This window comes from Sebastes umbrosus, chromosome 13 (assembly GCF_015220745.1).
Source record: "Sebastes umbrosus isolate fSebUmb1 chromosome 13, fSebUmb1.pri, whole genome shotgun sequence".
Lineage (NCBI taxonomy): Eukaryota > Metazoa > Chordata > Actinopteri > Perciformes > Sebastidae > Sebastes > Sebastes umbrosus.
Window position 1 is genome coordinate 31,542,954 of NC_051281.1, and position 14,719 is coordinate 31,557,672.

At 41.4% G+C, this 14,719-nt stretch overlaps 1 protein-coding gene and 1 long non-coding RNA gene across 19 annotated transcripts in view; one reads left to right on the top strand and one right to left on the bottom strand.

Moving 5' to 3' along the window:
- Positions 1-527: 527 nt before the first annotated feature.
- obsl1b (obscurin like cytoskeletal adaptor 1b) overlaps positions 528-14,719 on the bottom strand; it is a 52,934-nt gene continuing 38,742 nt past the window's right edge. For all 18 annotated transcript variants that reach the window (XM_037789234.1, XM_037789231.1, XM_037789232.1 and 15 more), the window contains 5 exons: positions 9,464-9,625; positions 9,149-9,253; positions 7,195-7,461; positions 4,608-4,877; positions 528-750 (listed from right to left, as the gene is read on the bottom strand). In XM_037789234.1, coding sequence (XP_037645162.1) covers positions 740-750; positions 4,608-4,877; positions 7,195-7,461; positions 9,149-9,253; positions 9,464-9,625 — 815 coding nt within the window. In that variant the 3' untranslated portion in view covers positions 528-739. The remainder of the gene's footprint in view (positions 751-4,607; positions 4,878-7,194; positions 7,462-9,148; positions 9,254-9,463; positions 9,626-14,719) is intronic.
- Positions 11,712-12,161, top strand: LOC119499939. Its single transcript, XR_005209488.1, has 2 exons — positions 11,712-11,895; positions 12,000-12,161. It is a non-coding gene; the product is annotated as an uncharacterized LOC119499939 (long non-coding RNA).

Genomic DNA, 14,719 nt, shown 5'->3' on the forward strand with positions numbered 1-14,719 from the left:
TACGGAGCGGGTCCTGTTCACAGAGCCGGCCGTCATGTTTCTACAGTAGCCCAGAACGGACAAACCAAACACTGGCTCTAGAGAGAGACATTCACGTTGTTGCGTCGGCCACCGTAGTTCTCCTACACGCTTGGCACATGGGAGAAGATTCAGTTGGTTGCAATCTGCAACTTCACCGCTAGATGGCGCCAAATCCTACACACTGCACCTTTAAGAGATGTTGTTTGTGTTCTACATAAGCATTTGGCTTTAGAAATGGCCCTTTTAAGCAAAATTTATTGTGGCTGGATTGCATTCAAACTATGTAGAACTCTTCACTTATCATTCTAACCATGTACTTGTAGTTCTTCCCACTCATTTAATCTTTACACTATTCAAATCAGATAGTACACATTCAGCTTAAACCTCTATAACATGGTTACAGTTAGACCCCTTACACACAGGACATTATTTACATCCAAACTGCAATCTGTATTATGATAAAGGAACTGTTCCAAATGTATTCACACACTGACTACGACAAAATGTATACAAACAGAAATTTCATTTTTTCAATTGTTAAAGGCAAGATACTAAAAGAAAATCCACTCCCTGCATGAGAATCCATCACAACCCTGTTTAAACCACTTTTATAGACATACTGTTTGTAAATACATAAGCAATGTCAATGTTACAACTTAAAGCGTCAATATAATAATCAATCCATGTCAATGAGGTGACGACAGACAGGAGAGGTCACTCACGGATCACCTGTGAAATTTGAGCAGAGGAAAAAAAAAATGAGGCTGAGGACCAGAGAGCATCGGTCAAGTTTGACCTGATTCTGTCAAAATGTGAACCTGTCTCGTGTAACCTGTCCATCACGCAACAGCTCATTTTTATTAAACATATACAATATGAAAAATCCTGGTGCAAATAACTTCAACAACTATTGAATTAAAACTGCAGTTTTTTACTTTACACAAGTGGTTCCAAAGCATTTGGCTTGTGGCCCCTTAAAAAACCCAGTCTACTTGGGCCCCCTCATTACTAGTTATGGCCGTAGTATGGACAGGAGCTGAGTCGACCACAGAGTGATTCTTCCTTCTCAGATTGTTTCATTTGAAGGATTTTTAGCAGCCTAAAGAGCTGGAATTATCCAGTATTTGACCAGGAGAAAAAGCAAAAATTGGGGAAAAATAAGAATTTTGTGCAAAAGAAATATTAATTTTTCTTTTTTTCTACCTTTAATCATCTCATGACCCATTAAGATTTGTGTTGAGGCCCCTTCCAAAGCCCCAGGTTGGGAACCATTCCTCTAGGCTTAAACCTGCAGTAGGGCAGGCAGAATGTTTTTGGCATCATCCCAACCTTTCAGCATATTGTAATTCAAGTGTTCTGAGAGAAAACTAGACTTCTGCTCCTCCTCATGGCTCTGTTTTCAGGATTTAGAACATCTAGATCGTGACGGGAGACTTTGACCAATCACAAGTCATTTCAGAGAGAGCGTTCCTATTGGCTGTTCATTCAACGGAGGCAGCTGTCAATCACTTGCAAACTCTGATCAAATGGTCAAACTAGGCAGCGCTGATCAAATATGAATCAATAATCTGTTACTGTAATGACTTTTTCTCTCCTCAGATGTTGTCAGAATCATCTTGTAGTGTACTGTTTAGCTGTTAAATGAGAACGTTTGCTCCGGCTGGTGGGCGGTGCTTGGTATTTCCTCAACTGATCTCAACATGGTCACAAACTTTCTCATTTTTCTCATAAGAACTTCGTCAGCTGAGCGTGAGTCCTGGTTGTGCTTCAGCTTAAAGCCCAACGGATTCACGACAGGTTTACAACCTAAGCCAGATGATTGAACATAATACTCTTTCATTGAAAGCCAACATAATAAAACTAAAAATACTTTACTCTCTTACACATTGAAATAGCTTTACTCGGTTCAGTGGGTATGTGCTCTATATTGCTTGACCTACATGCCTGCAGATTGAGTAGGACCATAAACACTCCATATTATTTACAGAATTTATCACTCTAGGAGTCAAAACATTTGCTGTATTTATTGCTGCATGTGCAGTGCCAAGTCATGCAACACTTTAACACGGCATCTTTTATTATTATTATTCACAATCAGTCTGATGGATTTATGTTTTTGCGTTGTTTTTCCTTCTAATGCAAATATGGCTTTTCAATTGAATAATTAGTTTAGTTAGATAGTTAGTAGTTTAGTTGAATGTTTTTATTTCCAAGTCGACACCATATTATTCGAATCTTTTCTTTCATTGTATTCTGATCTTTTTTCTGTCTGTAATTAAGAGTTTACTGCTTGTTCTTTTATTCTTTATTCTAGGTAAAGCGTTGAGAACTTTGAAAAGCGCTAAATAATTTGGAATTATTATTATTATAAAAAACATTTTCTTCCATTACTTGCATCGATCAGCTACTTCCTTTACTTGTGATGTTTCTTTAGTCACACAAACAAACTCCAGTGTTTGTTATCAGCTCCATCTAGTGTTTCTCTTTTGAATTACATCACTGGGTTTCAATGTTCCACCAGCTGGTCAGCTAAATCCAGTATGACCTAGTGCTGGAAGTAGGACTCACATCTCGTACTTAAAGGTCCAGTGTGTAACATTTGGGACATCTACTAGCAGAAATGGAATATAATATTCATAACTATGTTTTCATTAGTGTATAATCACCTGAAACTAAGAATGGTTGTGTTTTTGTTAGCTTACAATGAGCCCTTCAGATCTACATAGGGAGCGGGTCCTCTTCACGGGGTCCGCCATGTTGCTCAAACCAAACACTGGCAGAGGCATTTTTATGTTACCTGAAGGCCACCGTAGTTCTCCGACACACTTGTGAAACTGCGGTAACATGAGCCGCAGAGTGCATAACCGCGGTACCGCCAGCCGCCGTCTGACTTCCGATGCTCCTAAAGTAGTGTTATTATTAGGGCCGTCGAGCAATTAAAATATTTAATCGTGATTAATCGAAAATTAATCAAAACAATTTTTATCTGTTCAAAATGTATCTTAAAGGGAGATTTGTCAAGTATTTAATACTCTTATCAACATGGGAGTGGGCAGATATGTTGCTTTATGCTAATGTGTGTATATATTTATTATTGGAAATCAATTAACAACACAAAACAATGACAGATATTGATCCAGAAACCCTCACAGGTACTGCATTTAGCATAAAACAATATGCTCAAATCATAACATGTCAAACTGCAGCCCAACAGGCAACAACAGCTGTCAGTGTGTCAGTGTGCTGACTTGACTATGACTTGCCCCAAACTGCATGTGATTATCATAAAGTGGGCATGTCTGTAAAGGGGAGACTCGTGGGTACCCATAGAACCCATTTACATTCACTGATCTGGAGGTCAGAGGTCAAGGGACCCCTTTGAAAATGGACATGACAGTTTTTCCTCGCCAAAATGTTGCGTAACTTCGTAGCGTTATTTATCCCATATGATAGCAGTATCTCACTCGATCTAAAACTGAGCCGCTACAACCTCTGAAAGATCGATTGCCTTAATGTGTCAAAGAAATTAGTGGCGTTAAAACGATTTTGTGTTAACGCGTTATTATCGCATTACCTTTGACAGCCCTAATCATTATGGTAAGGATGGCCTCTGGGCGAGGCTAATGGCGTTACCACGGTTTTGCACGCGGCGGCTCACGTTAAAGTGAGGATGAGTGGAGGGGTACTCGGTTGTGATCTGTAACCACACCGCTAGTAACAGTAGAAATACCACAGTGCCGAAATACTCAAATACACTCAACTACAAATAAAAGTCATGCGTTCAAATTTTGACTGAAGTAAAAGTAAAGAAGTATTGGCATGAAAATATACCTACAGTATGAAAAGTCAAAGTATTCATTATGCAGAATAATGTGTATTATATTATTGGAATATAATTCTTGATGCATTAATGTGAACAACGGTCGGGGGGGGCTAAATTTAACTATTTGATATACTTTATCCGCTGAGTAGCTTGTGACTTCCCCTTGGGGATCAGTAAAGTTTTATCCTAAACTATAATATTACATCATAATTTATTTGTTGATTATACTTTATATTATTAATCTGAACCTGCAAAGTAACAACTGTTATAAAATAAATGTAGTGAAATAAAATGAGCAATATTTGCCTCTAAAATGTAGGAGGGAAAATGGAACTACTCACGTAAAGTACAAGTACCTCAAAATTGTACTTAAGTGCAGTACTTAGTTACTTCCACCAGTGGTGTTAACACTGATGGCTTCTTCAGCTCCAACAGTGGCATGACTCAATTATTAGCTATTACTATGAGAAAAGTAGCCTGTTATTAACTGTATATTGTATGTTTTTTAATATTAGCTGCATGGTAATCTGTTATATGAAAAGATTGCTTTTGCATTTTACAGCAACACTGTGATAACCTGGAACTGTTCATCCATGAAAGAGTCATATTACTGTCTTACATGTGCATATACATAAATCCATACAAGTCCGATGACTTTTACCGATAATATAAATGCAGTTAAAATGTAAACACATTTCAAAATGAATCTCATGTAATCGACTGCATTAGAAACTGCCCTGAAACAGCTCCTTCTTTTACTTACTCAGCACCCGAAGCTGGGCTCTGCTTTTAGCTTTCCCAGAGGTGAACTCCACCAGTCCATTCATGTCCGGGGAGGTTTGTCTGAGGGTCATCCTGTGGACCGTGCCCATCTTCTCCAGGAGCACCCGAGAGCTCGGCTGTAAGGGCTCCCCATTCAGACTCCACGCAGGGGCTCTGTGGACCGGGACCGAGACCTCACATTCAAAGCAGGCTTCATCGGGGGCCATGACTTCCACGTCCTTCAGCTCTCTGATCATTGACAGTGACTGGGCTGAGTCAGTGCACAAAAGAGAGGGAAAAGCTGTAACGGTGGCTCTGTTCTATTCCAGTATGCCATGAGAGTGAGCCAGCATGCACAACACCAAGGCAGCCTTCTATTCATCACTCACAGGATTCAGCTTCCTACCGTGACATGTCAAAACATCCTGGTGAAAAAGGCCTATTTAAGTTTGGTTGCTCAGAATGTTATCATTTGGCATGTTCATGGGATACTTTTTTATAAAATGAATTATTGTGACTCATTCTTAGGGATGCATCGATACCAATACTGGATCGGACATCGGGCCGATACCGATTCAAATAGCTGGATCAGATATCGGTGAAAATGGGGCCGATCTATTCAACTCAATTTTATGTTAGTATACTATATATGTTATATACTGTCATTTTAATTACTTTTTAAGTTTTGACCAATTTGTTTGCTGCATTTATAAGGTATACACTTGAATTGTAATTCCTGTTAATTCTAAAGATCTCTTACCAAGTTGCTGGTTCACGATCCACCATCCCAATAATTAAGAACAATTAAATAAATGTATATCTATGTATTTATTGGTCACATTTTGTTTTACAAAGTTATGAAAGCAATGTTTAAGTCCAGCCTGATGTTGCCTTAAACATAACAGATCCCAGTCACTTCCACACAGTGAGGCGTACAGCTGATAAATTAAAGATAGGGTCGACGATGTAGGAAAGCTAGCATCATTTGAAAGTAGCATCGCCTCAGGAGCTCCGTCTAAACCCCCCCCCTCCCCTCGGGGCTCCTTCCAAGGCAACACCCCCCCCCCACCTCCCCCACACACACATGCACGAGCACCGCCGCATCGTAACTACTTCACAGACACAGAGCGGAGAGAGGACCTCAACTCAACAACGCTACCTCATGACAAGTAACCACGGCAGTGCTACTGCAGGGCTGAGTTCTCTCTTCCATTCTCCAGGTAACGTGCGGCAGCGACGCGCTTTGAGTTCAGGCTGGTGCACGCCAAGGGTAGAGAATGAGCAGGGAGGCATCTGATTGGCTCTTTCTAAGCGGACCGCGAGGCAGTGATTGGTAGAGGTTTTTACAGGATTACAGCAGCTACAGATGACGGCTCTTTTCCGGTCCTTTTTCAGAGTTCATCAGTAATGGATCGCTGTCGGGGTGTAAAGACCATTTCAACCAATAGAACAAATAGTGGAGACTGGAGAACATCGTCAACCCTGCCTTTAAACACTGGTATCGGATCGGTACTCGGTATCGGACGATACCCAAAGCCCAGGTATCAGTATCGGTATCGGGACTGAAAAAGTCGGATCGGTGCATCCCTACAGAAGGTTGAATTAGGCCTGCCATTAGAATCCATTGTAACTGAACAGCCACCTTTCAACCCTTCAACCCAACAAGCATTCTTTAATTACTAAAAGATAAACATCTAAAAATAAAAATGTTGCAAATGGCCTCTTTATATTGAAACAAGGCAAGAGTGAAAGGAAAACCATGTGAAACATGGGGGGAAGTTTAGTGATGTCCCATTGCAGTAGGAGAAAATACATGTAATAGCATTGCCTTGCCAGTAGGTGGAGCGATGAGGCACTACCATAATAGAGTGCTCTTGTACTGTACTGTTACCATTGTTATTTTCTAACACTCTTCGGGGTGGATTGGTGGGGAAGACGAAGCATTGTTGTTGGGCTATGACAACTAAAAGATTGTTTTGATAACGTTTTTATGTAGATGAATATTTTCTGAAAAATAATACATTCACAGAGTTTTTAGAAAAGTGCAGAATAAAACTATGGCTTCTTCAGGAGAAAATGATTGCTATTGTGAATTAATCATTTTAAAAATGTTGGCGGGTCCAAAACGAATGTTTTGTTTATCTCTGTGGAAGATATCTGACATTTGGTTCCCACTTCTAACGAGGCTTGAGAGCCAATAATATAACGACGTTGGTATCATGTGGTATCTATGGGTCGTCAGTTAAATGGATAAATGGCTGAGATTGATGGTAAATGCCTGCCAGCGAATCCAATGGAACAAGGAAGGGAGAGTGCGACATCTAGTGGCTGAATGTTATCAATAGCCCCTATAAGTCCTGCCATTTCTCACTACCTATACTTGGTATGGAATTATCAATACCTCACCCATACCACTAACAAGAACAGTGGAGCAGTATACATGTACTATCCTGTTAACAAATAGCACCATGTAAAGCTTAATTTTTTTTCTGCAATGGATAGTCACTGAGTATAGCTGGAAAAAAATCAAAATAAAAAGTTTGGCTGTAAATGACGCAGTGTTTGAGATCGATCATGAACTCTCTTACCCTCCACTGTCAGTTTTGCAGAGCATGTGTACTCTCCAACCTGCACACTGTACATGCCCTCATCATCTAGCAGCACCTGCTGGAGGATCAGTTTGCGATAACAGCCTTCACTGCAGATCTCAAAGCGTTCAGAGGGCAGGATGACATTGCTGCCTTTGTACCAGCGGATGCTGCATCTGGGGTTGGACACAGTGCAGTCGAGGAGCACACGGGTCTTCTCTAGGGCGGTCGTATCCTGCAGAGGTTTCACAATGTTCACAGGAAGCTCTGAAAAGGATAAAGTGCAAATTAGATTCATCAAAATAAACTGTAACTTGATAAAAGACTTCATATATTTCCACATTTTGTTACCCAATTTGACCTCATTTTAATATGAACAGAAAAATAACCAGCCCAGCAGAGTGCTTACTATGGACATAGTAAGCTATAGGTATAGGTACTATGGATATAGTAAGCTATAGGTATAGGTACTATGGACATAGTAAGCTATAGGTATAGGTACTATGGATATAGTAAGCTATAGGTATAGGTACTATGGACATAGTAAGCTATAGGTATAGGTACTATGGATATAGTAAGCTATAGGTATAGGTACTATGGATATAGTAAGCTATAGGTATAGGTACTATGGATATAGTAAGCTATAGGTATAGGTACCATGGATATAGTATGCTATAGGTATAGGTACCATGGATATAGTAAGCTATAGGTATAGGTACTATGGACATAGTAAGCTATAGGTATAGGTACTCTGGATATAGTAAGCTATAGGTATAGGTACTATGGACATAGTAAGCTACAGGCATAGGTACTATGGACATAGTAAGCTATAGGTATAGGTACTATGGACATAGTAAGCTACAGGTATAGGTACTATGGATATAGTAAGCTATAGGTATAGGTACTATGGATATAGTGAGCACCCTGAGACCGAGAGGCAAGTGAGGAAAGAAAATTTGGTGATCCATTTTCTAATCTAAATAGTTTTCCTCCCTGTGTTTATGACTTAAGAACAGGAGAAAAAAAGTTTTTTCTATCTATTTTTTTCATCTGTGAAAGCAGATGAACAGAACAGTTTTGGCAGATGAATTATTATAATCTTTTTTTCAGGATCACTTTCACAAGTGTTTGTTGTTGTAATACTCATTTCGGACACGAGGCTGAATACCCGATTCTATCCTACCCCATGTTCTAAATAGGACTGTGTTTTCAGTCTTTTTCAAAAGTTTGTGTTTTCACTAGCAGCAGATTAGCGCAAATTGAAATACATTTCTAGCCAAAAGGAAGACATGACAGTAATGCTACATAACTTACTAACACACAATATATGTACTTTGTGTTTAGAGTGCATGGAGAAATGAAAACCTGGAAGAAAACATGAATGTTTTTAGTCCTATTGAGAACATGGGGTGGGGGTGCACTTCAGCCTCTTGTGGCCAAAATGACTATTACAACAACAAACACTTAAACATAATTGTGATAATTGCCAAAACTCACCTGTTTTCACAGATGACAAAACAGGAACTTGAAAAATTATCCTGGTAAAACTTCTTCTTTTTTTTTCATGTTTCACAGGTTTTTTGGAACTTAGAAAGATTATCCTGGTAAAACCTTTTTTGCACAAATGTTCTTAAGTCATAAACACAGGAGAGAAAACAATTTAGATCAGACTTAAAATTTGGATCACCAGAATTTTTTTTCTCTCATTTGCCTCTCAGGGCTTCCGTAGATTACGGTATGTATACCACAGACGTTCGTTTTTGGTGTGAATCTAAAATTCTGTGGTTAAAGCTAGATGAAAATCTAACAAGCAACCTCATAGCTCATATACTTCATTGAGTTAGGACTACCCTGATAAATTGATAAATATTTAATAACAGTAACTGTATGTATTATTAATTTTCATAAATGTATACCTTCCTTTGGAACATCTAGTAATATATATTCATGATACCTTCCACCTCCAGGTAACCGACAGATTCGACATGTCTGGTGACAAACTTGATCTCTCCAGAGTCCTCTGCTTTCACATTGCACATAAGAAGAAAATGTTTGGTCCCTGAAATAAGAATAAAATTATCAGGAAAAAAAATAAGCAAGATAACAATCTGGCTGAAAAATATGCAATTCCAAATATGACTTTATAGGTGTTCAATCACATTATTTGTTTTTTGCTGTTCTTAAATATTGTTTACAGTATTTATTAGCATAACATCATCAGAGCTGTGCAGGAACTATGACTTGAGGACTTTGTGATTTTGAAGCTGACCTTCCTGCCGGATCTTGATGGTGCTGGTGGGTTGTATCCTCTCCCCATTTTTGTACCATTCTCCTGCCACATCCTCCACTGAGATCTCACAGACAAACACCGCATTCTGATCTTCTTGGATGTCCACGTCCTCCAGGCCCTGCAGGATCAGCAGATCACGCTCTGCCGAGAGAATAAACATTAAAAGATATTTAGGAGTAAAATAGAATCTCTTAACAATATCAAATTAAAAAAAAAGTTAGGGGGAAAAAAAATAAATCAACAACAATCACAAAGCTTCTATTTCACCAGAAGAGGAAGCAGGAATTAACGTCTGTGCTACAGTTTATAATTCCCTTTTCCTTTCCTAAATCACTGTAAATGTATAGAACCACATTGTCTTTCTGCGCTACAGACATTGTGTTACAGTATATACAGTAAATGTAGATGTCCAATGAGGGTTGATGGTAAATGTAGTCAATGAAGCAATACATTTCTCAGTGTGTGCTATATTAACAGGGAAAGCTGAGTTTTCCTTTTTCCTACTCGCGGAGCTGTACTGGCAGTGCCTACATATGCCAGGATGCATTGCGCACAAGCTTCAGACGCCCAGAGGAGGGTCCCCGCCGGCCATATCCTCTTGCACGGTTAATGCAGCCGTGGCATCGGCCCCGATCTGCTGCATTCAAAATAAGAACTACACTTTTTATTTTATTTTTCATAGGCATACCATTAGAGAATTGTCATCAATATGCATATCATAGTACATACTGCTACCAATCTAGCCACTGTAGTGGTACTATAGTAATAGTGGTACATGAAACAGGTAATCTGTGTCTCTGTGTCCTCCGGTGTCCTCTGCTGTCCTCCGGTGTCCTCCAGTGCTCCTAAAGGCATCTGCAAGATTTCACAGACCGGAGGAAAACAACCAATCAGAGTCAAGCTGCCGTCCATGAGAGCACTCGCGAACTCCGATCAAACGGTCAAACTAGGCAGCGCTGATCAAATATGAATCAGTATTCTGTTAATGTAATGCCTATTTCTCTCCTCAGATGTTTTCAGAATCATCTTGTAGTGCACGGTTTAGCTGTAAAATGAGAACGTTTGTGACCCGGCAGCCATGTTGAGGTCAGCTGAGGAAATACCAAGCACCGCCCACCAGCCGGAGAACACCCAATAGGAACGCTCTCTCTGAAATGACCTGTGATTGGCCAAAGTCTCCCGTCACAGGCTAGATGTTCTAAAGCCTGAAAACAGAGCCACGAGGAGGAGCAGAAGTCTAGTTTTCTCTCAGAACACTTGAATTACAATATGCTGAAAGGTTATTATGGAATTTTTGCACAATGATGCCAAAATATACTGCCTATTGCAGGTTTAATACTAATAATTAATTAATAATACTAACAGCCTACATTCATAAATACTAATACGAGAGAAAGAATATCTTTTGTATAAGTGCTCGGTGAGGAAATTGGAATAATATATCCTTACAATGAATTCCTATACTTTGGAATCTATGTGTTTTTGTGTTAGCCTCTAACTGTCCACCTGAGTGCAGTTTCTCTATATAAGCTGTTACTTGCGAAGAAAAAATATATTTACTATTGCAAATTTTTCAAGCAGCATGACTGTAAAACCATAAACCAAAAAAATCTTGACTTTACTCGTTGGCTTGCTTTCCTCACTTCCGTTTCTCTTTTCTGTACTGATCTCACTGATTTGTTTAAGGTGAACGGCCAATCAGAGTGATTTCTCTCACCGACAGGCGGCGTCGCCCATTCAACATTGTGATTTGGCCGAAAAAAAACAACTCGGGCAAACAAGAGCCGACACACCCAAAAATCTAGGCTGACCATCGGCTTGGCGTGTGAGGGCCTTAAGAGCAGGTTAAAGCCTGGCTTAGCATACTGCAAAATAAATCGCTTTAACAGTTTCATACTGCATAGGAGGAGGAACGCAGTATGTACTGTATACTGTATACTGTATACTGTATACTGTGTTCGTCAGTAGTATGTATTAGGCGGTTTCAGATACAGCCATTGTGTCATTTGTAAGTAAATGACCGACCCATAGCTAACCAAAGTAGCCTACAAACTTCTTAAAATGCCATGTAACTAGTTAGCCACATTTCTTGACAAACTACTAATGCAAAATGGTGTAAAAGAAATGTAACTTACAGCTTGTGTAGCTTACTCAGCTAATACCTCTATATGTTTCACAGCAGTCATTTGGTAGAAATGGCTGATAATGTTGCTGCAGTGTTTAAGTCTGGTGGTTTGTCGTAGGCTTACAGTGTTTTAGTACTTTCCCAAAAATATATTGTTAAATAAGTGTTGTTCTGTTGAATAATAATACACATCTCCAGCCATACCACCGTATCACACCACTGTGAAACAAGAGGTCCTTAGCTGTATTCCAAACCACCTACTGACCAACGAAGTATACAGTATACAGTATACAGTATATAGTATACAGTACAAAGTATACAGTATACAGTACACAGTATACAGTACACAGTATACAGTATACAGTACACACTGCATACTGTGTTCCTCAGTAGTATGCAGTATGAAACAGTTAAAGTGGTGTATTTTGCAGTATGCTAGACCAGGCTTTAGTCTTTAAACAAGCTCTTACAGCACTGGACAAAAAAAACGAACTCCTACACCTATTGCATTATTATCGAAAAATACAACTTTGATTTTCTTTGTTTGTGACCAATGTTTGTTTACTGAATAAGATACTACATGGTTTAAATCATTTATTCTAACAGCTCATTTTGTATTGACGGACGGTACACGCTATGTCCATTCACTATGTATATTCTGTATTTGCAGTATATTTATTGTTTTATAATCTTTTGGAACACCTGTACCTGTGTATCTACGCTTTGCTGCTTTGACACCTGAATTTTCCCCTGGGGATTAATAAAGGTTCATCTTATCTTCTCATGGTGAAGTAAGACAAACAGGATCATCACAGAGGGGAGACGGTGAATAGAAAACATTGATCAACAAAATTGCTTTTTCTCCTCTTCCCTCTCCTCTTCTCTCCTCTCTCCTCTTCTCTCTCCTCTCCTCTCTCCTCTTCCCTCTCCTCTTCTCTCTCCTCTTCCCTCTCCTCTCCTCTCTCCTCTCCTCTCTCCTCTTCCCTCTCCTCTTCTCTCCTCTCCTCTCTCCTCTTCCCTCTCCTCTCCTCTCCTCTCTCCTCTCCTCTCTCCTCTTCCCTCACCTTTTTTTTCCATGCTGAGAGAGATGGATGCCCCCAGTTCGTTCTTTTTTGGGTTAGAGAGGAAACATGGGGAAGATAAGCAGATGCACTGTTTGCATTTGGCTGATGGGAGGGTAACCTCTGTTATGGGGGCTGCAAAATTTTATGGGGACTTATTTTCTGCTGAAATGTGTGACAGTGTGTGTACTGGAACCTTGCTTGAGGACCTACCCAGACTCTCTGAGTCTCAAAAGACTAGTATGGACTTGCCCATTACCCTACAGGAGCTGAGTGAGGCCGTCTCTCAAATGGCCCCTGGGAGGGCCCCGGGGAGCGATGGCCTGCCGATGGATTTTTACAAAAAGTTCTGGGGAATACTTGGAACAGACTTATTCGTAGTACTTTGCGAATGTGTGGAAGCAGGGGAGCTACCGCTGAGCTGCCGTCGAGCGGTTCTGGCTCTTCTGCCAAAAAAAGGGGATTTGAGTGACTTGAGGAACTGGAGACCTCTGGCATTGCTCTGTGCGGATTTTAAAATCTATTCTAAGAGCCTTGCCAATAGACTCAAGAACTTTTTCATCATACTGTGTACCAGGTCGCTCAATGTTAGACAATCTCCACCTAATCCGCGACATGTTGGACTTGGCTCGACTCTCAAATGTAAACTTTGGTCTGTTAGCCCTCGATCAAGAGAAGGCATTTGACAGGGTGGATCATGGGTACCTGTTTAAAACATTGTCCGCTTTTGGATGTGGGGAAAGGTTTATTACAGGGGTTAAAGTGTTGTATGCTAGGGCCTCATGTTTAGTTAAGGTGGGGGGGTGGGGGGGGGGGGCTGAGTAGGCCTGTAGAGGTGGGGCAAGGTGTAAGGTAGGGATGCCCTCACTCGGGGCTGCAGTATACTCTGGCCATTGAACTACTGCTAGTGATGGTGCGTAAGAGGTTGCAAGGGGTGAGAGTGGTGGAGCTAGGTTTCAACACCCCTGTAATGCTCTCCGCTTATGCAGATGACATCTCAGTACTGGTAAGAGATAGGCAGGATGTACAGGCATTGGAGAATAGCCTTCAGACCGATGAGAGAGCTTCCTCAGCGAGACTTATTTGGGCTAAGAGTGAGGCTTTGTTATGTGGGGACTGGAGGCAGGACATGGTGCCTCCACTGCCTGGGCAGCTGCAGTGGTGTAGAGAAGGGCTGAAGGTGTTAGGAGTATACCTGGGCTCGGAGGGCTGGGTCAAGAAGAACTGGGAAGGGATGCTACAGTCAGTGGAAGCAAGGTTGTCGAAGTGGAAGTGGCTGCTCTCCCAGGTGTCATATCGAGGGAGAGTGCTCATCATCAATAACCTGGCAGCTTCGTCCTTGTGGCATCGGCTGGCTGTATTGGTTCCTCCTTAGGGTCTTCTGCAGGAGGTCCAAAGGAGGCTGGTGGATTTCTTCTGGACGGGAAACCATTGGCTAAAGGCTGCGGTCCTGTATTTACCAGTACAGGAGGGAGGGCAGGGCCTGGTGGAGCTCGTGAGCAGAGCAGCTGCCTTCAGACTTCAGGCTGCACAACGGTTGCTGTACAGGACTGACGGTGGGAGCCGGCACAGGCTTTGCTGAGGAGGGCTGGCAGTTTGGGGCTGGATCGGCAGTATTTCCTGATGACCCATGAAGGTCTGAGCACGGCGGAGCTGCCTGACTTCTATGGAGAGATGTTGAAGACGTGGTCGCGCTTTAATGCCACACGGAGAGCAGGTATGAAGCCAACACCATGGGTTTGGGAGGAGCCGATCTTCAACAACCCACTCATTCCACTGCGATCAGTGCAGACAGCCACCATCAGAAACCGGATTATGTCGGGTGGTATTACCACACTAGGCCACCTGAGGCAGACGGGGACCGGAGGATGGAAGACCCCGCTTGACCTAGCACAACAGACTGGGCTGAAATCCCTGAGACTGCTGGAGAGGCTGAGGGGAGAGGTGTTGGGTTCGCTGTCTGGACCAGTGCTGGACTGGTTCAATCAGCCACGGGGGGAGGAGCCTCCCTGTTTCCCCTCGGTAGAGGTGGTCGCCCTTACGGGTGAC